General features: G+C 39.8%; 1 protein-coding gene across 1 annotated transcript in view; it reads left to right on the top strand.

Moving 5' to 3' along the window:
• ttc27 (tetratricopeptide repeat domain 27) overlaps positions 1 to 21,557 on the top strand; it is a 209,686-nt gene extending 188,129 nt beyond the window's left edge. Inside the window, exons 18-20 of the mRNA XM_043695515.1 lie at positions 3,938 to 4,049; positions 10,068 to 10,168; positions 21,305 to 21,557. Of these exons, the coding sequence (XP_043551450.1) occupies positions 3,938 to 4,049; positions 10,068 to 10,168; positions 21,305 to 21,427 (336 nt within the window). The 3' untranslated portion in view covers positions 21,428 to 21,557. The remainder of the gene's footprint in view (positions 1 to 3,937; positions 4,050 to 10,067; positions 10,169 to 21,304) is intronic.
• The last annotated feature ends 963 nt before the right edge of the window (positions 21,558 to 22,520 follow it).

Here is a 22,520-nt window from a genome sequence, read left to right as displayed (position 1 = left end):
AGTGCTTCAGGAAATGAAAAGTGTTCACAGATCATAGAATCGCTACAGTGTGGAAGCAGGCTATTTGGTCCATCCAGTCCACACCGACCCTCCAAAGAGCATCCCACCCAGATCCAGACCCTACCCTATTCCAGTAACCATGTTATGCACCTATTAACTCAATGAATTCTTAAGTATGCATCAAGTAGGTATTTCAATTTGTCTATTAGTTTAAAATGTTTTATTTTAATAAGTTGTCTGCTCCCAAATCTATTGATGCTGCAGCTACCCCACCCTTTAGTGAATGATCTGTCATATATTCAGACATCCAAGCATCGTGGCAGTTTGGAGCCTTAATGAGATTTGGATTATGGGGCTATGTCCGACCATTCCTCAAGGGGGAATATATTGCCAATTTCTAGCTATTTATCCAGGACCTGCTAACGTTTGGCTGAAACTCACTTTACCACATCTATCTGCTTTTCCTGATTCTATTTGTGGAACAAATGTTAACTTAAATGCTGGGAGAACTCACCTGCTTTTCTTCAGAAGGAGTCGTGGATTTTTTTCTACATTCTCCTGAGAAAAGTAGGTGGGGGCCCTGATTTAATGTTGAATTTGAAAGATAACACTGCTGACAAAGATGCATCTCAGTGCAGCACTGAAGTGTCAGCCAGTGCCCAAGTCCCGCTATGGTTCTGGCTTTCTCACTTGAGAGGCTGAAATACAAGCTATGAGGTCCATAGAAAGAAGGAGCTCCATATCATCATCCTGGGTGTAGAATTCATAATGGATATTTCAAGAAACTTCAGAGATTTTCATTGTTGAATCAAATCCTTCTGCATTTGTTTTAAACGAGTTGGAGTTGATAATTGTTATTCAAATTTCTTGTCCAAAAGGCATTAACTTTATAAATTGGGATTTTCATACCAAAGGATCAGAAATCTCCTGCTACGTAATTCTACCACGTTTTGCTATAGACTCCCAGAGGTCTAGGCTCAGACATTCCTATATTTGCAACTCCTGGAGAGTTCAGCATACTCAATAATTTTACGGGCACGGCCCTAAACAGTTTTGGAAGTCTTTGAGTTACATTTCTATACTACTTGTAAGCATAAAATGTCTATTCAAATAACTGACAAAAAGCAGTCCTTTCAGTGAACGAGAAGTGCTGTGCTGACTTTTTTTGTTGAAAGTGTACTCAGGAATTACAATGCTAATACTTTTTACTCCTTTTAAATCTGACAACTTGCAGGCTTTTGGAGGGGGAGGACAGGTCCCTGCATACATTTTCCTCTGGACTACTTGTTTAGGATAAGCTATAATGTTCATTTTGCAGTGTGTGCCTTAAGACACTTGATGCATGTATGAGCAGACTTTCCCTGTTAGTACCTAGTCCTATGGAGCTCTCCAGCTCAGGATTGGCTCTGTCGTGGAGTTTTCTGTCTGCGGTACCAGGCTCCCCATGGTGCATTACCTGAGAAAGACATCTTGACATCAACATAGTTGAGGAAAAGAAGCATAATATAAATTTAAGGAGTAAACTGCATATGTATTTTTTCGTGAGTGTTAGGTACCCTTTAAAAGGGGTTATTTTTCACTGTTTGGGTTGTAAAATTTAGCCAAGTTAGTTCAACAGGTTCAAAAAGAATACTGGATAAAATGGAGATAAACTGGTTAATGGGCTCAGATTATGAGGTTTGAGGGCAAATACTTCATAATTCTCTGAACACGCAGACTGAAGTTTATTCCCTATCGGTTGCAGACATTAATTCCTAATATGCCTACTTTCCAGACACAAATACTCATTATTTGCAAGAGTCCTGTTTATATATAAGCACATGAATTAAAGTCCATTCTTGCTACTTTTGTTGATATTAGGTCAAGGAGTGTAGCAGTACTCACATAACCATTCCAGGTGTACAGTAAAGGCAGCAGCAGATTAATAGAAAAAGTACCTTACCTCAATTAGAAAATGCTGTTGGGTTCAGTAATATACAATTGATTTTGAATAGAATTACCGAATGTCACCAGTAATTAACTGTGGGATCGCCTGCAAGTTTGTTTAGATTTTTCCTTCACTTGGAAGTGCATGTAGCTTAAGGAAATGTAACAACCACTTTTAAAAAAGAATCTTATTGCAGTATTTATTTTTCATACAGATTAGATATTTAAAATTAGATATGATGCATAGAGTTGGCATTTTTAAACCATTTCTCTTCCAGGCAACTGCCTGAGGCTGAACCAGACTCCTAACAACTTTGGTGTCACATTTGATCCTGAGATGAGCTTCCAGCATGCATCTGTGGGACCACTGGCCACCTATTTCCACCTCCATAACGTTGCCAGACTCTGCTCCTGCCTAATCTCATCTATTGCCGAATGTTTATCCTCTAAACTTGAATATTCCCATGCATTCTTGGTCAACCTTCAGATTCCACCCTCTATAAACCTGAGTTCATCCTAAACTCTGCTGCCAGTTCCTACCTTGCACTAAATCCTGTTCACGCTTCACCTCCCTGCTGGCTGCCTTACACGTGTTTCCATATGGCAGCTCCCTGATTTTAAAATTCTCATTCTTGTTTTTAGATCCAGTCTTGATTTACTATCTCTCATCTCTAATCTCCAAACAAACCTGTTCTCCTTCAATTCTGGCACTGTGAACATCCCTAATTTAAATAGTTATACCCTTGGTTGGGTATGCCTTCAGGTCCCGAAAACATAGGCTCCCTCTCTTAACCTTTCCATCTCTCCACCCTGTTTACTCCTTTAATGCACTCCCTAACACTACCCCTTGTTCCAAGCTTATGGGCATCTACCGTAATTATTTTAAAATGCCCACCTATAGCATCTCTGAGCTATTGTTAAAGGCATTTTATTTTTATATGTATAATATATATATAATGCACACGTGTGCACATTGTTGTTATAGACTGACTATTGATCACTGAGTCACTGCTAGAAAACCTCAGTTTAATGGTGTGCTTAATTCCATGATGAGTTTATTATTGTAACCTTGACTGGCAAGCAAACTTCAAATGTCTTGACTCTGTGCGTTGTGCTGTTAATAGAAACTCTGTGTTGTCTGATTGACTAAAGGAAAGAGATGATGAGAAGGCAATAGGGGAACATAATGGGGAAAATAAGTAACTGTAGTTACTCCTCACTGGGTAATACATTGGACGCTATGCCCCACTATTCCTAAGTCATCATCAATGTCAAAGATTTCCAAAAGTACGCAGAATTCCCTAATTTGCCTGTCTTTTAGACTCAAGTTGCCAGAAAATATGGATCAGATTTTTGTATGAGAAAGAATGTTTATTTATTATAAATAAATCAATCCTAGCTACTGACAAACAATTATGAATCATTGACATATAGTTCCACCAACTAAACTTTTAAATCACTTATAAACTCCCCCTCCTCACTCACATATGGACAGACACAGAGAGGATTAAAAAAAACATTGATGTTCATGGGCAGAGGAAAAGACTGGGAAAGCATTCAGTGGTCCCAGCCATCAGTTTTCTGAAATGTTGCAGAAATAGTTCCTTCTCCAGAGGTCCATTGTTTTCTTCCAAAACATTCATAACCCCAAGTTGTTCATCTATTTGGGAGGCCATTACATAATTATGACATGTAAAGGTCTTTGTCATTGGTCTGTGAACTCATGACCAGTTATCAATCAGCCACTTGTTGTTGGGTGAAGCTCTGTTCATATACAGACTCCTGGCTCCAGTTTATCTTTAATTAGACTCCACTACTGCTTGAACAAGCAGCTATGTAAGCAGTACTTACAATGAGTGTCAAGTTGTTTGCTTTTAAAATGTACAATCAACAATACTTTGTTTTTGAGATAGCTGTTTTCTCATTACAGTCCATGAACAAAAGTACAAAAAAATAGTCTTTCCACTGTGCTCGTTTATATGCAGTCTAATATCATTGCTTTTATTTACAGGCACTGCAGTATCTAATTAAAGCTCATCGATGTGAAACTCAATCCAGTGGCTGGGAGAAAGATGTCGCATCTTTCAAAGAAGTATCAAAAGGAGCGATAGAACTTGCACATGGTGAGCTGCCAGCAGCCGTGACTTACTTCTCTAATCCTTAATTTTACAACTTGCCCGTTAATGGTAGCTCATAATTAGTGCTAACGTGATATGTGTTAACCTGACTAATGGGGAGGACTGCAGGTGAGGGAACTAAAGAAACCTGTTTGCTTTCAGTCGGGTCCCTAGTGCTCAATTCAGGGACTACTAGTGTTTCTTATTCACAAAACTGACTTGGAATCTTAATTCAAAGTGATCAGATTTGCTGAAGGCTCCGTACAGTGAGGCAGTGAAATTGAAGGAAACAATTCAATAGTTAGATTGCCCATTGAATATTCTCGTTGGAAGCATCACAACTGACACTGTTCTCACTTTTAGTAGGAGTACTTGGCTAGCAACAAAAGCAAACAATCTCTCCCTATCCTCTTTTGTGACTGTTGTTATAGACTGACTATTGATCACTGAGTCACTGCTGAGTCACTTCTTCAGTATTTCTGTGTTAATTGCAAATCAGTAATCCAAAGAATGTAAACAAAACATTGCAGTAAGGTGGACCAAGAGAGATTCTTATTAGGCAAGGTTAACAAAACTAGATGGGAATGGGGAGTTTGAAACAAACCGATCAGCCATGATCTTATTAAATGTCAGACCAGGCTTGAGGGACTGACTGGCTTGCTCCTGCTCCTAATTATTATGCCCATTATGTTTTTAGAGTCTGTTCCAAGAATTAAATGATTTCATAGAATATTACAGCACAATGAAAGGCCTTTGAACTTATCTTACTAGACTCAACTGAGTTTCCATAGTCCTACATTCAGTTTGCTTTCACTCTTATTATTTTCTGAATATATTGCCATTTCTTCACTGTCACTGGGTCAAAAGCAGGGAATTCACTCCCTAACAGCATTGTGGGTCTACCCAGAATGCATGGACTGCAGTGGATTAAGAAGGCTGCTCAGCATCATCTTCTTAAGGACAAGTAGGGATGGCCAATAAATGCTGGCCAGCCAGTAATGCCCACATCCCATGAGAGAATAGAAACGATGATCAGAATTACAAGCAGAGATTTTGGGATACTGGATCAGTAGGCCTGAATTCCAATTGTTATCCCTTTAGCCAAATGCAATACGACCTCCTTTAGAGTACTGGCTGTGGCAATGACCTTTGCGCAATAATAAATTGCATTTACATAACAGTAAGGTATGCCAAAACATTTCATGAGAACATTATCAAACAAAAGTTGATACCAAATCAAGTCAAGGTATGAGGAGAAGTGATCAAAAGCTTAAAAGTTAAAAATAAAACTAGTTGCTGGAAATCTGAAACACAAACTCAAGAGTGCTGCAGAAATTCAGTCTGGTAGTTTCCTTAGGGAGAGAAACTAAATTAAGAGTCACTGGCTCGAAATGTTAACTCTGTTTCTCTCTACAAATGTCACTAGACCTACTTAATCAAAACCTAGACTAGAGGGGTGCTGGAAAAGCACAGCAGGTCAGGCAGCATCCGAGGAGCAGGAAAATCGACGTTTCGGGCAAAAGCCCTTCATCAGGAATGCTCCAGCACCACTCTAATCTAGACTCTGGTTTCCAGCATCTGCAGTCCTCACTTTTGCCTACTTAATCAAAATGGTAGGTTTATGGAAAAATGATCCTTTAGGAAAATACAGCAAAGATTGACTAGGAAATAGCCTTTATGAGGAAATACAAATGTGCACAAATGTTTGAACTTCATTAGAACAAGATTTTTAATATTATGAATGGGCACTCCTGTTTCATTACTAATCTCGGCTGATGCACTGTCAAGAAGCAGAACTAGTGCCCAGATCTGATCACACGCCTGTGGATTTTTAATGTGTTGCACAATCAGATCAAATCAGGCAAATATATTGAAACAATTTGCACACCAACTTATATTTATACAGTGCCTTAACATAGTAAATCATCCCAAGGCATTTCATGGTGTTTTCAAATAGAGTTTGGCCCACGTGAGAAATGATTTGGGCAGATAACCAACAATGTGGCCAAAACGTTAAGTTTTATGGGATGTCCTGGGTTTAAAACAAATAAATAAAAATGAAGGAACTCAACAGCATCTGTGGAGAGAAAAATAAACTTAATGGTCTGAGTCTTACCTTTTCTTGTGTGTTGTGTGAATTTGCGTGGAGGTATCCTTGCCATGAGTGCCAGCAAGGCTCCTCACCATCTCTTACACAATGTGCCTCATTAAGTACCTGCTCCACCCCAGTCGTATCCCTCACCTCCCATTCTAGCACTATCTTACCAGAATAACTCGCCACACAGTAGATATCCGCTGAAAGACTGCTATCCCTTGTGTCTGTGTCACCTTTGAGAGATCACTCTTTACCTGGAGAAGCATTAACAGTCTTAGGTTGCCCACCACCGCCAGCATAATGGACCAGCAGCCTCACAACTCTCTCTCACCTTGGTCACACTTAGTAACACTAAGCCACACAGTTTACTTATCCTTGCATACACCTCGCCTAAATCTGAACCCTTGATACTTGTTCCCCACTTTCCAGTGGTCACCCGCATCTTGTCATTGATAGCCAGGAAAAGAGAACCCAAGGGAAATGAGTGCAGGCTGTAGTTCACACCCACAATGGATACCACATACCGGCATCTTGACCTTGACAGTCAGTGCTGGTTTTCTACATCCAGCTAACCTCTAACGGAAGCAGGTTTCAGTCAGGCCCTGTCTGTATTGTAGAGCCCAATGCAGTTGAGTTCCATCATCTAAAAAGAGAGCTTCCTTCTCACCATTGTTCGTATCCTTCTCCTCGGAAGACTTCTCCCATTCCCCTAGTTCTTCAGCATCAATTATGTTGCCTCATTGCCTGCTCCAATTGTGCAAAGCACAACACACAAAAATGGTGTGGCACACTCTGTTTGAACTATCCTAGAACTTCAGCAGATGATAATTGCCTCACCTCTGCGCTGGTCATAGCATAGTGAAGGTCTGACACATGCTGAGTGACCAACACACAGCATCTAAAAGGGAATGCTAACTGTGCTCTGACTCAACTTTCAATCCCAGATGCACTCAACCATTCTAATTTCCATCGCATTCGTTAAAGTCCATCGTCATGCTTGCGTGATGTGTGACGTTGCAATGTTTCCTTGGTCCCAAAACGCCTTTGGAAGTTGCTTGGAGGTACTTTTAGCCAGTATTTGCCCTCTTTTAAGTTATTGCTAACTCCTGCATCATTGAGATGACATTTTTAATTTATGTAACACCAATGGCAAACCATCTTTGGCCAACCTCTCTATGCATTGCATATGGGTGAAGAAATTATTGCACATGAAGCAAAGTTGGCGTTTGCAAGCTCCTGCTGCATGTACTAGTTAGAAATGTTGCCTGGCCCATTTGTCTGGTATTTCATTATAAATGAGGATAACCTAATGCTATAATTGGAGTTTTCTCTTGGTGCCTTTCATGTTGGGAGAGAAAGTCGATACAGCACTGGCTGAAACTCAAACAGACATGGCATGGCAGCTGATGCATGGATGGTGCCAGTATGAAGGGAGGACCTATATGAGTGAGCATTAATAGAACAAGATAAGCAGCCCTGAGCTGCAACCTATCCAATCCATGAGCTTGGTGCCTGTTTATGCACACACTGTCCTTGCTGCAGCCTTTCGTTGTTAGTTGGTGGTGCACCCTGCAACACAGTTATGTACTGCCCTGCATGGCACAGAGTGGAGAATTGCCAAGATGGTCATGTGTGGTGGAAAAATATTAGATGCGAATGTCAGTGGATGAGGGGTGTGTGTGAGACAGGTGCCTGTGGATCATGCCTTGGGATGCAGTTTATTCCGAAGAAATGTGAAGATCCTTTGGAGCAAGCAGAGAGCAGAAGTCACACCAGGCACCCACTCTGACTTCCGTGAGGAGATTTTGTGACATCTAGCTTGTTTGACGTGTTGTGTAAAGATGGGGACCTGAATATTAACGAAAAGAGCTGGGCCATTAACAAGACTTTTCACAAGCAATATTCCACCTAAACTGGCAACTCGCCGCTTGGCAAATGCATAAACGATGCAGCGCGTTGCTCCCAATGTTGATAAAAGCCTCACCCTTGTCCAATTCTGCGAATAATCTCATGGTAAACCACATTGCTCAGATCCCTGTAAGATTATGCCCACATTACAAGTTAAATGAGCTTTCATCAGAATAAAATCAGACCAGTTCTGTTGAAAGGAATAGTTAGTCCTGTTTCTTTCTTCACAGGTTCAGCCTGACCTGTGAGCATTTCTGCCATTTTCTATTTTTATTTCAGATTTCCAGTATCGGCATATTTTCGTTTGAATCTTAGAGAACTTGTCTTATTCTTGGAATAAACTCCAAATGAAATGAAATCCTAGAAATTGTTTTTTTATTTTGATGATGTGCTGTTGCCATCAGAGAGTTGACCACAGATGTTGCTTGCAGGAGCCATCTGGGTTTAATTTTCAGTTTTTTAAAATAACTAATTATATAGGTATCTCAACTTTAGAATACAGTTATATTGCCAGCTATTGAAATGAGAGGTATGCGCCTAATATTGGCAGTGATTTTTTTACTTATTATAGGTTCCAAATGAGCCCAGATTGAAAAACATAAATCTTCTGTCCTCACCCCTTTGTCTGTAAGTATTTAGAAGGCATCCTCGTCTGCATCTCCATTACTCCACCAACCTGCTTAGCTTCCCATGTTAATTGTATAATCAAACTGCTCAATGATGCTACCACACACCTCTGGAGCAGGTGGGACTTGAACCCAGGCTTCCTGGCTCAAAGGTTAGGACACTACTACTACTACAGCTCAAGAGCTTTATATTAATTATATATGAATTGGGTGTTAATTGTAGTCAAGTGGTATGGATTATATAGTGGGGCGGGTGGGGGGAAGCAGGAGGAGCTCAGGCACAGCACCATGCTGTAATACACTGATGCAAACATTATAATGAATTTTCATGGCACTCAACGAGATTTCCGTTCCAATTACTCACTGAAATTAAAACAAAATAATGCTAAATTGCAGGCTTCGCTGTTCACTGACCACAATATGGTCTCCTGAATTTTGGGCAGATTAAAAGCAATTTGCTTTGCTGAAATCATCTCTGTATTTACACACAAGTGCAACCCTCCACTCTTGATCATTTACTTCTTTAGTGCTTCCACTTTGCCCTCAGCCTTCTGCATTTTGAATGAAGCTTAATATAAGCTCACAAAACAGCATTTATTGCATTGCTAAGCATCTTGCAACCCTCACAACTGAATTGCAGCTTCCACTTCTAACTGTATTTCCTGTAATGTGGAATTCATGTTGTGACTTAGTGCTTGTGAAGACGAGAGGGATGTGATTTTTCTGATTTCTCTCATCATCTCTTAAATATTTTCATTTGTCATTTAATGATCTCCTCTTCTCCACATATTCACTTTTGCAGTTAATTCATTTTCTCGAGAATGTGCTGAACTGTTCCAACCCCTTTTCTCTTGCTCTGATTCTCATTGTAAGCTTTTTAAACATATATTCTATAATAGGCTGCATATCACTGGCTACCCTATCATTTGTTACCCATTCCTGATTGCTTGCCTTCTTGAACAACTGCACTGTTGTTTGAACTGGAGTTTCAGGAATTTTATCTGGCAGTAGGAACAAGACAGTGATGTAATTCCAAACCAGGGTGGTGTACAGTATGCAGTTCATCTGTAGTATCCTGCGTTCTGACCAAGATATGCTGATCACTTTCCTGTCTGCAAATGCTGCTTGACATGATGAGTTTTTGATATTTTCTCATTTCAAATTTCCATCATGAGAAGGTTTTGCTCCTTTTGAAAATATCTAAGTATCAGTTATTGAGGTTTTGCTTCATTTATCACAGGTCTCATTTACTTCTTAAAACACTTCTCTCTTTTTGTTAGAAATATTGCCTTGCCCATTTCTCCAGTATCTCGTTATAAATGTCCATAGTCTAAGACTATAATTGAAGTTGTGTCTTAGTGTCTTTTATCTATGTTGCTGTTTTTATTTTTGCAGTGTCGATCAAATGCAGTAAAGGCAAAACCAACCCCCAGGAGGCTCTGCAGATGCTATCCTCAGCTCGCCTCAGTCTGCGTAACCTGTCCAGTAAAGCACAGGTAGAACACCATATAACTCTTTTACATTAACAGCTGAAATCTCTTTCTTGCTAACAGAAATACAGAGAAAACGTTGTCTACATTGGAAGTCATTTACAATACTTGTGCTGTAACTCAGAAATATGTTGAGTTAGGTAGCATCTGTGTTTATCATTTCTTTCCTAAGAATGTACTTTGCGGAAAAGAGTTCTTTATATACTGCTTTGTCCATATATATCTGTTTAAGTGCCACATTGAAACTTTTGCATCTAATATGCATTTGCCGCCTCAGGATTTTGTTCACCAGCAGGTAAATGGTATTGCCGCAGCAGCTCAATTTGATTCAGTCTTCCTAGTTCCATGTGATCTGTCATTGGCTGTCATGGATAGCCTGGCTTGGTGATCTGAGCATCCGTTGTATCAGAAGTTCTCCAGGTCAATTCTGTCAGTTCCCTCCTGCCACCCTAACCGTAGCATTTTGGTTTCTTCTGATTTTTTTTCAAATAAAACATTTTCCTGATTGGGTCCCAAAGAAAGCACTGAAATTTGGAAATCCCTGCCTAAAGCTCGAACCTGGCTCATTGAGACACAAAGCAAGAGGACTCATGCTATCTACAGTGATACCTCAATGATTATGGGCTAGTGTTCTGACTGCTGGCCATTGTAAAGCTCGTGGAATAATAGTTGATGCGATACAATTGTAAGAATTTGACCTTAATGATTTGCATTTGATTATTTTCATTCCTGTTTGTAATGCACTCAGTTTCAAGATCAAATAATAAATTTCTCTTGATGCTCAGCATTAGGTTGAAGCTCTAGCCTTCAGTAACCTACATATCTAGTTCTGAGGGAGAAGCCAATGTATTGATGTAGCTGGTTATGACTCCATCAGAGTATACCAATGTTGAGGCAATGGAAAATGCTTCAGTTATGTTGTCACAAACTTCACCCAAGGTCCTTCAGGAAAGTACACTCTTCCCTTTAACTTTTTAATCTTTATCAAAGATAGAGTGAATGGGAGGCAATGCTTATTCTCTTCACTGACATCACCACATAAGCTTGCATGCAGGTAGCTTTGCACATTGAATAAGATAATGCTTAATGTTCAGCATGGAGAGATCCAAGTCTGAAACTTGACTAATTCACAAAAACACTGTGTGTTATGTTTCTTATATGCCAAGCTTTCATCTCTTTGATGGTCGTGTCATTAGATCTCTTCCTCTTGACATTCTTAGTGTTACCATCACGCCAACCTCACTCTGCCTCCATTAATAAAGCTGCATCCGCAAAGTTTGTTTTCCTTTCTTGTGCCAAAAGGTTTTCTGGAAAGGTTTCCAGAAAGCTACTATTTCTCTACAAAGGCTAAGTCTATCCAAGATTAAAATGTTGATGCCAAAACTTGTGAGATTCAGCTAGAACCTCTGTCCTTTCTCAACAAAAAGATTTCCTTTTCCACTTGGCCACCCTGCAACCTTGAGAATTCAACATCTAGTTCAATAATTTTAGGGCCTTTAGTACCTTTTCCCATGTCCTTACCTAAACCCAACACAGACCAGACCTTGCCATCACAGGGGCTTCTATCACGACCAACCAATTGTCAGCTACCAATGCTCCCCAGTAGCAGGTATTGATTCCCCCAGGGTCACCTTTACCCACTCCTTTTTCTGTCCAACTTTCGTTCTCTCTTTCTGGGTTCCAACTCCAACTAAAGTTTACTCCTCCCTTCATTCAACCCCATCTTGAGCATACATATTAACCTTTTCCAATCATAGTGAAAAAAGGTCAGTGGACCAAAACATTAATTCTGCTTTCTCTGCACAGATGCTGCATTTCTTCAGCAACTTTGGTTTATGTTTCTGTCCTGTCTAACTTCATCAATTTTTTCTGCCTTTTCCTATTTCATTCATGTCAACATATTCTTTTGTTTATATTATTTAATATTATATTCTTCTTCTTCTTCTTACATCATAGCCGTGAAATTGTTCAATATCCAGGCTTTTCAAAACCAAGTTTTAATCACTAGCTGTCATATTTAGCAACTTGTATTTGTCAAGTATATTAACTCAATAAAACATCTGGAGTGTGCCCACATAAAGTGATATTGGGGAAATGGCCAAAAGCTTAGTCAAGGAGGTACATTTTAAGAAACACTTTCAAGAAGGAAGGAGAGGCAAAGAGAGCTAGGGACGGAATTCTAGAGTTTAGGACCTAGGCAGCTGGTGGAACCGTGCAAATTGAAAGGCCAGAATGAGACATGTGCTGATAACTGAGGGTTGTGGGGCTAGGGAAAGTTACCGAGATAGGGTTTGAAAATACAAATGAGACATTTTCAACCTGCTACTCTGCAATATGGACATTGTCATTTATCACAATTTCTCAAAGTAAAGAAAATGCTGGTGTTGTCCTTGTCCCACAGTTCTTTAATGTCACAAATTCCACTCAGCTAAGAATACTTTGCAAGTTCATTTTGAAATCATCATGTAATGTATTTAAACTGAGGAAAATAAATGGCAGAAGAATGGAGATAACCAAATAAGCACAGTCCTAAGTGCCACCTTTGGAAACTGCCCGACATTGTGCCTTGGGATAGAATATGGCAACTTATTTGACAGATTATAGAAAATCCCTGTCTCTTGCTCCCAGGTTATAAACAACCGAATCACTTGAAGCGATAATTTCCAGATTGCTACCTAAGCCATGAGAAAATTTGTACAGGGTCAACAAGATTAAAGAGATCATGGCTCAGAGATTAGTGTGGGAGAAGCGGGGTTGAAATCACGGGACATTGGCACCACTACTGGGAAGGATTGTTCCGATGGGATGGGCTCCACTGGAATCATGCAGGGGCAAGATACCTGGTGAATTCCATAACCTGGGCAGTGGATAGGACTTTAATCTAAATAGGGGGATTCAGTTGTATGGAAAATTATAGAAATGGTTAAAGGGGGGGAATGATGTCTCAGCAGAGATTATTAAAGTTTCCAGAACATGTAAAAGGACAGAGTGTGGAAAAAATCAGGAATCTAACCTCAGATAGAGCAGATGAGGGGACAGCTATGAGAATGGGGGAGTAAACGTAGGACTGAGAGTGCTGTACTTAAATGCATGCAATATATGACACAAGGTCAATGAGCTTGTGACACAGATTGAAATTGGCAGGTGCTTGGTCAAGGAGGTACATTTTAAGAAACAGATGGGCAGAGGGAGTGGGATGCTTTGTTAGTAAGATATGAAATTAAATTGATAGCAAGAAGTGATAGTGAGTTCCTCATAATTGATGGTATCTAGGAAAATGTAGGTTTATATGCAGATGATGTGGTGGGGGGAGCAGGTAAAGAGTAAGTGATAGGTGGGGATAGAGCCCAAAGAGAGAGAAGAGCAGATAGACAGACAAAAGAGTGGGTAACAATCTGGCTAAGAGTATGAATAGCTGTTAATGGAGACTGTTAATGGCTAGCACCACCCATGAGAATTATGCGTTTGAAATGAGCAATACGCACCTAATATTGGCAGTGATTTTCTTGCTTATTGTAGGTTCCAAGTGAGCCAAGATTGAAAACAAAACTTTTCCCTGTACTTTGACATGTGTGACAACCATAAATCAAATCAATTCTGAGGGAAAATGTGCTGGCATTGGAGGGGGTCCAGAAGAGATTTACAAGAATGATCCCAGGATGAAGGGCTTTGCACATGTGCAGTTGAGGACTCTGGGTCTACACAGGATGGAGTTTAGTAAGAAAAGGGGGATCTGATTGAAACTTATAGAATACTCGGAGACTTGGATAGAATATACGTGGAAGAGATGTTTCCACTAGTAGGAGAGACGAGGACCTGAGGGTATTGCCACAGAGTGAAAGAACAACCCTTTAGAACTGAGATGAGGAGAGATTTCTTCAGTCAGAGGGTGGTTAGTCTGTGGAATTTATTGCTGAGGGGGATGCGGAGGTCAAGCCATTGAGCATATTTAAGACAGATAAGTTCTTAATTGGTAAGGGGATCAAGGGTTACAGGAAGAAGCTAGGAGAATGGAACTGAGAAATATATAAGCCAATATTGAATGACGCAGCAAATTCAATGGGCCAAATGGCCTAATTTTATGGTCTTATGAGATCAAACAGTGAACGATATATTCATTCTGTAAAATTCTTTGTTATTCATTCATTGCAATGGTGTGGCTGAGCTGTCAACCCTTTATGAGATATTAGGAACATGGTATGAGTTACAGATATTGAAGTTAGACTGCCACTTTTATGTCAAGATCTACTTCCACTGTTCTGAAACGCCAGTACTGAATGTCAGTGTAATGTTTCACAGGCCCACAATAGCTTTTCTGCATATAATGTTTTAGAGGTTGGAATATAAAAATAATTCTTGTCAGCATTAATCCTCAATTCATGAATTCAGATCGCTGAGATCTGTTTGATGTTACAGTTCAGTTTCTTGAATTCTTTAGCTGTCCTGGAAATCTCTCTGTTCTTGAGAGATCCATTCTTGTTAATATGTTTCTCTTGCTACACCTCACAGCACTGTTACCTTTCAAAGCCATGTCAATTTTAGTAACACTATGGCAGCAGTAGGATTTCCATTATTATTAACAGCCAATATAGGTTGAAAAGCATGAACCATTTCTAATACCTGATTGGAATATCAACTGTTGATGAGGCACTTTCACATAGCACTGGATCCAACTCTGGTGCATGTTAAACAAATTAATATCTTGGAAACCAGTGATGTTATTTCAAAATTCAGTGAAGAAAATTTGTCTTCAGCTTTACATTGTTCGTCCAATATAAATTTCTAAAGTTGTACATTGATTATTTGAATTTCAGTTGAAAGGCATAGATTAATGGCTACAATTCTTAAATATTAATTGTGGAGGAAGGCTCTGGCAAGGTCTGAACAGAGGAAATGGTTTCGAAAGTTTATGCTACCATTTGGCAATGTAGTGATGAGAGTCTGTCTCGAGCTCATTAAAATGCTTGTCTACTTACACCCAATCCAACTTCAAAGAGTACCCGCCAACACACTTCCAACATAGTTTCTGAAACTTTATTCTCTAATCTCAGTTGTGTTTGAACATCACAAATTCATAAGTTACTGCAGATGGAGTGCATAACCTAAACCAAGTAAATTAAGACGTTTTCAAACACTGCATAGGTGAGAGGGTCTGAAGCCTTTATACACGTTGTCATTTTCCCCTGGACTACTGCCACGTTGTTCTTGGAAATGTGCTGTTACCTTTTTTAGACAATCTTCAGGTAGGATTGTAATCCAGGAATCAAATCACAAGTTACAACAGAAACTGTGCAACACAATACAGCTGCCAGATTGTGCTGTTCAGTATGGTGCCACATTGAATACCGGCTTAATGGAGATCTCAGAACTGCAAGAGAACCCCATTGCAGAAGTTACATATTCCTGAATCTGGTGTGTTGGATACTGTATAGATGAGAACGTTTTGGGTGGGAACATTGTGTGCCTGACGGGAAGACATTTTGTGCACAAGGTGTGGGTGTCACTGGCAGGACTGCCATTCATTGCCGATCCCTTAATTGTCCTTAATAGTGAGCTGCTGTCTCGAAATGCAGCTACTATTGAAGGAACAGCAATATTGTTTCAAATTGGGATGGTATTTGACTTACGGGGTGTTTAATTAAAGTGATCTAAAATAACCCATAGGTTATCAATACAATGTGTCCAAGAGTGACTGATCTGTTCTCTGTTGTAGTAATCCAAACTGAACAAGAGATAGTCTGACATCAATTTGATTTAAGCAAATGTGAGGATTGCAGATGCTGGAAACCAGAGTCTAGAATAGAGTAGTACTGGAAAAGCACAGCAGGTCAGGCAGCATCCAAGGAGCAAGAAAATCAATGTTTCGGGCAAAAGCCCTTCAATTTGATTTAGAATTGACATTCCCTGTACATCTGGTGCACAGACTGCGTGCGTGTATCCTGAACTGCAAAACAGTGCATCTTCCTGTATTGCCGTATATTTTTCTTAGCAATGGAAATGTCAAAGCAGTTTACTTCACTGATGGAATGCTAGAAGACCTTTTAGTTTTAACTCCAATGTCTGCCAAGCAAGGAAGGATTCCAGAGCACGCTACACCACCACATAGATCAGATTTCCAAATCTGTGATGAAAACACTCCCGCTCTCCCTGGCCCACAAGCGGTGCCGGAGAGGCACTCACCCCTCTCCCAAATCTATATTCGCCTCCCTTCAGCTGCCGAGAACCCATCTGTTTACTATACAACCTGTAAACGCTGAGGGAATCAGAAGCAGTTAGCTTCATTAAAACATTTCAATCGTTAATCCACCTCTTGGGACCAGGATGACATCTCCCAACATTGTCCACCTCCATGAAGACCAGAAGTGGATGGCATAGAATCAGTTTTTGAACCATTAAGATTTAAACATCTGTTTGACTCATTTCTGTAGGGACGTCTTCCTATCCCTAACTCCACCCCACTCCCACAAACATAACCCACCCTGGTTAATATTCAGACTGATGTATCAAGTATAAAGTTACTTCGGAGTCTTCTCAGGATAAAGGAATAAAAATGAAAAAACAAGCAATGTTCAATATGTTAATATAATAGTTTGTTCTGGGTTTGGGTGATTGTGATTTCCTTATAACATGTGACCAAATGTTGGGTCCTCTGGTGTGAAGTGGACTCGAGCCCAGTCTCTTTCTCAGAGGGAGTGAGCCATTCAGAGAAATGTCAATGTGCATTATTCTTCTGGTTGCAGTATTCTTCGAAACATTCAACCAACAGAGCAACCATTTATTCTTCATTTGTACAATTGAGCATATGGGTGGGGTGCAGGGGGTGTTTTCGGGAACGCTAATGTTTTTGTAAAATTTGCTCCTGTTGCTATCAGCGTTAAAATTACCCCATAAATTTCCTTGTTATTTGGAAACAAAATGTCTTTATTGAATTTTTTTCCCATTTGGTCACAAAGGAAGCTATTGTGGTTAATATTGACACATTTATTATCTTGCATATTACAGGAGCTTTTTACAAGCTAGTTCAGAAGCACATCTGTTTTACAAATGGGGCACTGCTATTTGGATAGTCATCCTCTGTTCCCTTCCCCTCCACAGAAAACATTTAGCTTCAGTAGAAATCATTTTCAATTTACTTTGTCTTCAATTTCTTTTCAAAAAAAAATTGTGTTCTTTTGTTTATTTCTTCTTACTCTTTCTCTTCATTTCCCAAATACCTTGACTCTTGCCAGTGTGCAATTCCATAAGCACCTTCAGCCTTGAAGTGACTCAGGGGTACAACTTAATTCTTCGACAGAGTTTAATTTAGAAATCTGTACATGAAGCACACGTACAAATCACCAGCTTAAGTACTTAGGTTTTCATAAGGATCAATGAACTAAATTATGATTGCATTTGATCTTCTGATGGTGGGGCAACCAAAACTGATGCATATTATTGTGCAGGATTCAGTAAAATGTGTGTGACCCTGTTGGATGTGTTAGAAATGTGGGGCCTTCCATGTTCACCCACCCATTGTTCCTTTTCTCCTTTGTAGTGTTGGCAGTCAAGGCTAGACTTATCAGTTTGAAGATTAATTGACCTTCACTTCTGAATTCATCATTCAAAAGCCTGTGGGAACCCACTAGTCCTTTTCTTTTTAACTTAGTATAGAACAAAAGAGCAGTTTTACATAGAAGGTGAGCTGTAAAGCAAACATTTGTGATGTAATCCACTTCTGATCCAAAATAGTTGAATATTTTATCCTTAGCACAACGGGTTGGGGTAGGGAGGAATGGGAAATGGTAACTCAGCAAAGGTTGATTTAACATAGATCTTTGGCTGAAGAAAGTTTCAGGCCCAACCAAATTCAACTGCTTCATCAATGGCCATCCCTCCAGCGTAAACTCAGAAGTGGGATATTCACAAATCATTGCTCAATGTTCTGCACTATTTGTGACTCCTCATGCTCCTGAAAATGCTGGAGAAATTCAGTCGATCTGGCAGCATCAGGTATGACTTTTCTTCAGAACTGAAAGGTGTTGCAAAATAGGTTATTTTTTATACTTCTGACAGAGGCAGAGAACTGAAACCAGACTCAAAATGTTAGCTCTGTTTCTCTCCCCACAGATATGGCCAGACCTGTTGAGTTTCTGTTTGATTCAGATTTCCAGCATCCACAATATTTTGCTTTTTTTTAAAACCTGAGATACTGAAGCAGTTCATGTCCAAATGCAGCAAGACATGGACAGTATGTAGTTTGTGCTTGCAAGTGGCAAATAACAGTCATGCCACACAAGTAGCAGGTAATTGCCATCTCCAAAATAGAATCTAACAAACAGGCAGAAAACTAGCCATCAGGATAAATGAACATCAACTAGCCACAAAAAGCATTCCTGATGAAGGGCTTTTGCCTGAAACATCGATTTTCCTACTCCTCGGATGCTGCCTGAACTGCTGTGCTTTTCCAGCACCACTATAATGAATCTGGTTTCCAGCATCTGCAGTCCTTGTTTTTACCACAAAAAGATATGACCCACTCTCACTAGTATCCTTACATTTAGATGAGGAAGGACACCACTTCGACTGGGACAACACATCCATCCTAGGACAAGCCAAACAGAGAGACACACGAGAATTCCTAGAAGCAGAGCATTCCAACCAGAACTCTATCAACAAACACGTTGACTTGGACCCCACTTACCACCCTCTGATAAAAAGAACAGGAAATGACATCACCAACCCAAGGAAACTTAAATACATAAATAGAAAGTGGGTCACTAACACCAGTTTTTCACTGGAGGCTCACTGATGTTACCTAATATGGTGACGAAATGTCTGAAAATGAACCTTCCAGCTCAGCGAGCAAATGTACATCCAGAACTTCAAGTTGAGCGACAAATCTTCTCCATTCTCACTAGAATCTAACTATTGCCCCTTGACATTCAGTGATATTGCAATCACATAATCCCTCACTGTCAGTATCCTGGGCATTATCATTGACTCAAAACTGAACTGGAATCACCATATAAAAGGGCAGGTCAATAGCTAGTAGTCCAGCAATGAATAACTCACTTTTGTCTCCACCAAAACCCCTGTCTTCCATCTACAAGGCTAAAATCAGAAGTGTGATGGAATAGATGCAATTGCCTGGATGAATGCCGCTCCAATAGCACTCTAGAAGCTTGACACCATCCAGGATACAATGGCCCAATTGATTGGCAGCACATCCACATTCACTCCCTTCCTCAGTAAAAGCAATGCGTATTATCTACAGGATGCACTCAACCCTATGACCAATACTCTCTGGAAGGACAAGGGCAGCAGAATCATGGGAACATCACCACCTGCAAGCTCCCCTGCAAGCCACTCCTCATCCTGACTTGGAAATAAATCACCATTCCTTCAGTGTCACTGGGTCAAAATCCCAAAATTCCCTTCCCTAACGGCATTCTGGGTATACCTACAGCAAATGAATTGTAGCAGTTCAAGAAGGCAACTCACCACCGTTTTCTCAAGGGCAGTTAGGGATGGGCAATGACTGCTGACTCACCACTGATGAGTTTATTAAAACAAAACAAATTCACTTGTTTTCTACAGCCTAGTGCATGTGTAACTGTGTGATTTGTAAAACATATTGATTTCTGCTCTTATAAATCATTTTAAACAACAGATTTCCAGAATCTCCAATTCCTGTTGTGTAAAATGAGTGCAGTTTAAATGTTTCACTTTCATGGATCTGAATACGCTTCTTTCTTCCAAATATGAAGCACATTTTATACAGTGATTTGTACCATGCAATGGATCAGCCCCACGATGGAGTCTACGGGCATGAAATCGCTCCAGTAATAGAATAGAATCTCTACAGTGTGGAAACAGGCCTTTCGGCCCAACAAGTCCACACCAACCCTCTGAAGAGTAACCCACACAGACCAATTCCCATACCCTATATTTACCTCCGACTTATAGACTTAACCTACACATTCCTGAACTCTATGGGCAATTTAGCATGGCCAATTCACCAAACCTGAACATGTTTGGACTGTAGGAGGAAACTGGAGCACCCAGAGGAAATCCACGCAGACACAGGGGTAATGTGCAAACTCTGCACAGACAGTCGCCCTGAGGCTGGAATCGATCCCGGATCCCTGGTGCTTTGAGGCAGCAGTGCTAACCACTGAGCCACTGTGCCGCCCAAAATGACTATATCTCATTCAGTCTTCCAAGACTGTTAAGGGTGTTTGGACAGGGCATATACAACTTAGAAGTACTGGAAATACATTTACTGAGCTCAGGGTCTCATCTTGTTTTCCGCTCAGTGCCAAAAATATTAGAAATGATGTCTCTGATGAGTACTGTTTAGCTTTACTGCTGACAATTTATTTTGATGGAGGCAGGAACAGAAGGCCCTATCTTTGCAGCTTTCGTCATAGCTCAAAATATTTCACCTAAAGCCCCTTTGAGCAATTTTCACAATTCAAGGTAATATGTTGTATAAAGGCACTCTGATAACGAAAACAGTAGGTCATCCGAGCTCCAAAATTGCCTCTAGCTTCACTCCTGCAAATGTCTTTAAGCTCAAACTTGCAGAGTTTGTGACTAGATCAAAGAAAAGCAGATGGCTGATCTATTGAGCATTTCAGACCATTTCTCTTTTTAATTTCGATTTCTAGCATCTTTCAAGTTTTGTTTTTGTATTTGCAATTTGATTACATTGCACTGTTGGTATTTTTAGGGGCAAATATAGTGTTGGGTTGTGAAGCATTGTTGCATACTTGTGGTCAAGAAGATGCTTGACATTTACCTAAGGTACACTGGAATAACCATTCTACCATCTGGGTCAAAAGTCAATGTAGGGTCTTGGTTTTTAACAGGTAGGTTTATTCAATGAATGCATTTTCTGATGTAACAGTTTTAAGCATTAACATTTATTTTAAAAATCCAGCTGTGGTGTTAGCTGATGGCAATGCAGCATTGATGGAATTCAATGCTGCTTCCTAATTGTAACTAATGCTAGTGTTTGTAAAGAGTGAAAAAGAGTGAAAGATGGATTAAGGGGCCAGGTTAGAATTAGCTGCTCAATTAAATAGGTGTAGCAATAAATAGGAGAACAGTAAACTGGTTGTTAAATTTCAGTTGTTACTTTTCTCTGCCTTTGTCTTACAGCAACTTTTCACTGATGTTATGACGGGCGAAATTCAGAGTGAGTTAGCTGGTGAGAAAACAACGATGGACAACTTGGTAAAGGAGCTTCAAGAACTTAGCAACCTCCTACGGAATCAGTTATGAAGAAAAGGAAGAATTGAATCTCATTTTCTCACTGAAATGCCAGTAATGAGAGACCAAGATTCTCTGAACCTGAAATAAATCATTGCACTAGATGTAAATTAATGTTCAATAAAATGTTCCTTTTTCTGTGGCATTGTGTCTGTGTTCATCTTTCTGATATATTTTGTAACAATCACTGTTGATTCAAGTCACTAAGGAGTAAACTGCCTCACATTAAACTTCTGACAGTGTTGTATGGTGTTTTTCAAAGTGCTTTCTAGAAAATTACTGAACATAAACTGAGCAGCACACTCCAGTCTTTACATTATATATACAAAGGAAAGAATGACCCCAGATTATTTATATAGAGTCTTATACTGCCCTCAGGGCATCTTAATATAGTCAGTAACCCTGGGTATCTTACTTTGAAGTTTAGACATAATTATTCAGAGAAAACTCCCTTTCTTCAGGTGCTGTGTTACCTCCTTTATAGTTGGGACTCTTGTCTATTTCATTTCTCTTTGGGGGTAGGGTGTAACAAGTGTGATGAATTCCAAATGGGAGTTGCACTCAAGTGACAATGTTACCTGTTCAATCATGTTGTAATTTGAGTATTGTGGTGGAGGCATGATGGAGTTTCAAATCCTGTGGTAGATTGGGAAAGTGTGTGAAATGGAGAAAAGAGTTTGCAAACTACTGCAAAATCTTGCATTTATATAGCACCTTCAAAATAATAAAATGCCTTAAGTTGACCTAGCACCTAAATAAACCATGATAACTGAGTGTCAAGTTTGGCACCTTAAAACAAAAACTTTATTGAAATGGAGAAGTTAAATAATGTGACAGTTTTAATCCATTAACCTAATCTTTTGCCCAGTGCAATAGCTTTGTATTTGAGGGGTGGTGGTGAGCTTGGTTTTTTCATGCATGTCTCTCGAACTTTCTTAATATCCAATCATTTGGAGAAATAACTGGTACGTTATGTTTAATGCACAGACGTGTTCTGTGCAGGGATTGCTGATATTTTCTTTCGGAACTCTTGGGTATTTGTAGCCCGTCTCTGGGCAGATAGTTGGAAATCAGGTTAAATTACTGTTAAAATGATCATCTCAAA

This window comes from Chiloscyllium plagiosum, chromosome 9 (genome assembly GCF_004010195.1).
Source record: "Chiloscyllium plagiosum isolate BGI_BamShark_2017 chromosome 9, ASM401019v2, whole genome shotgun sequence".
NCBI classification, from domain to species: Eukaryota; Metazoa; Chordata; class Chondrichthyes; order Orectolobiformes; family Hemiscylliidae; genus Chiloscyllium; species Chiloscyllium plagiosum.
The sequence above is the reverse complement of the archived record's forward strand: the minus strand, read 5'-3'. Positions and strand labels throughout refer to the sequence as shown.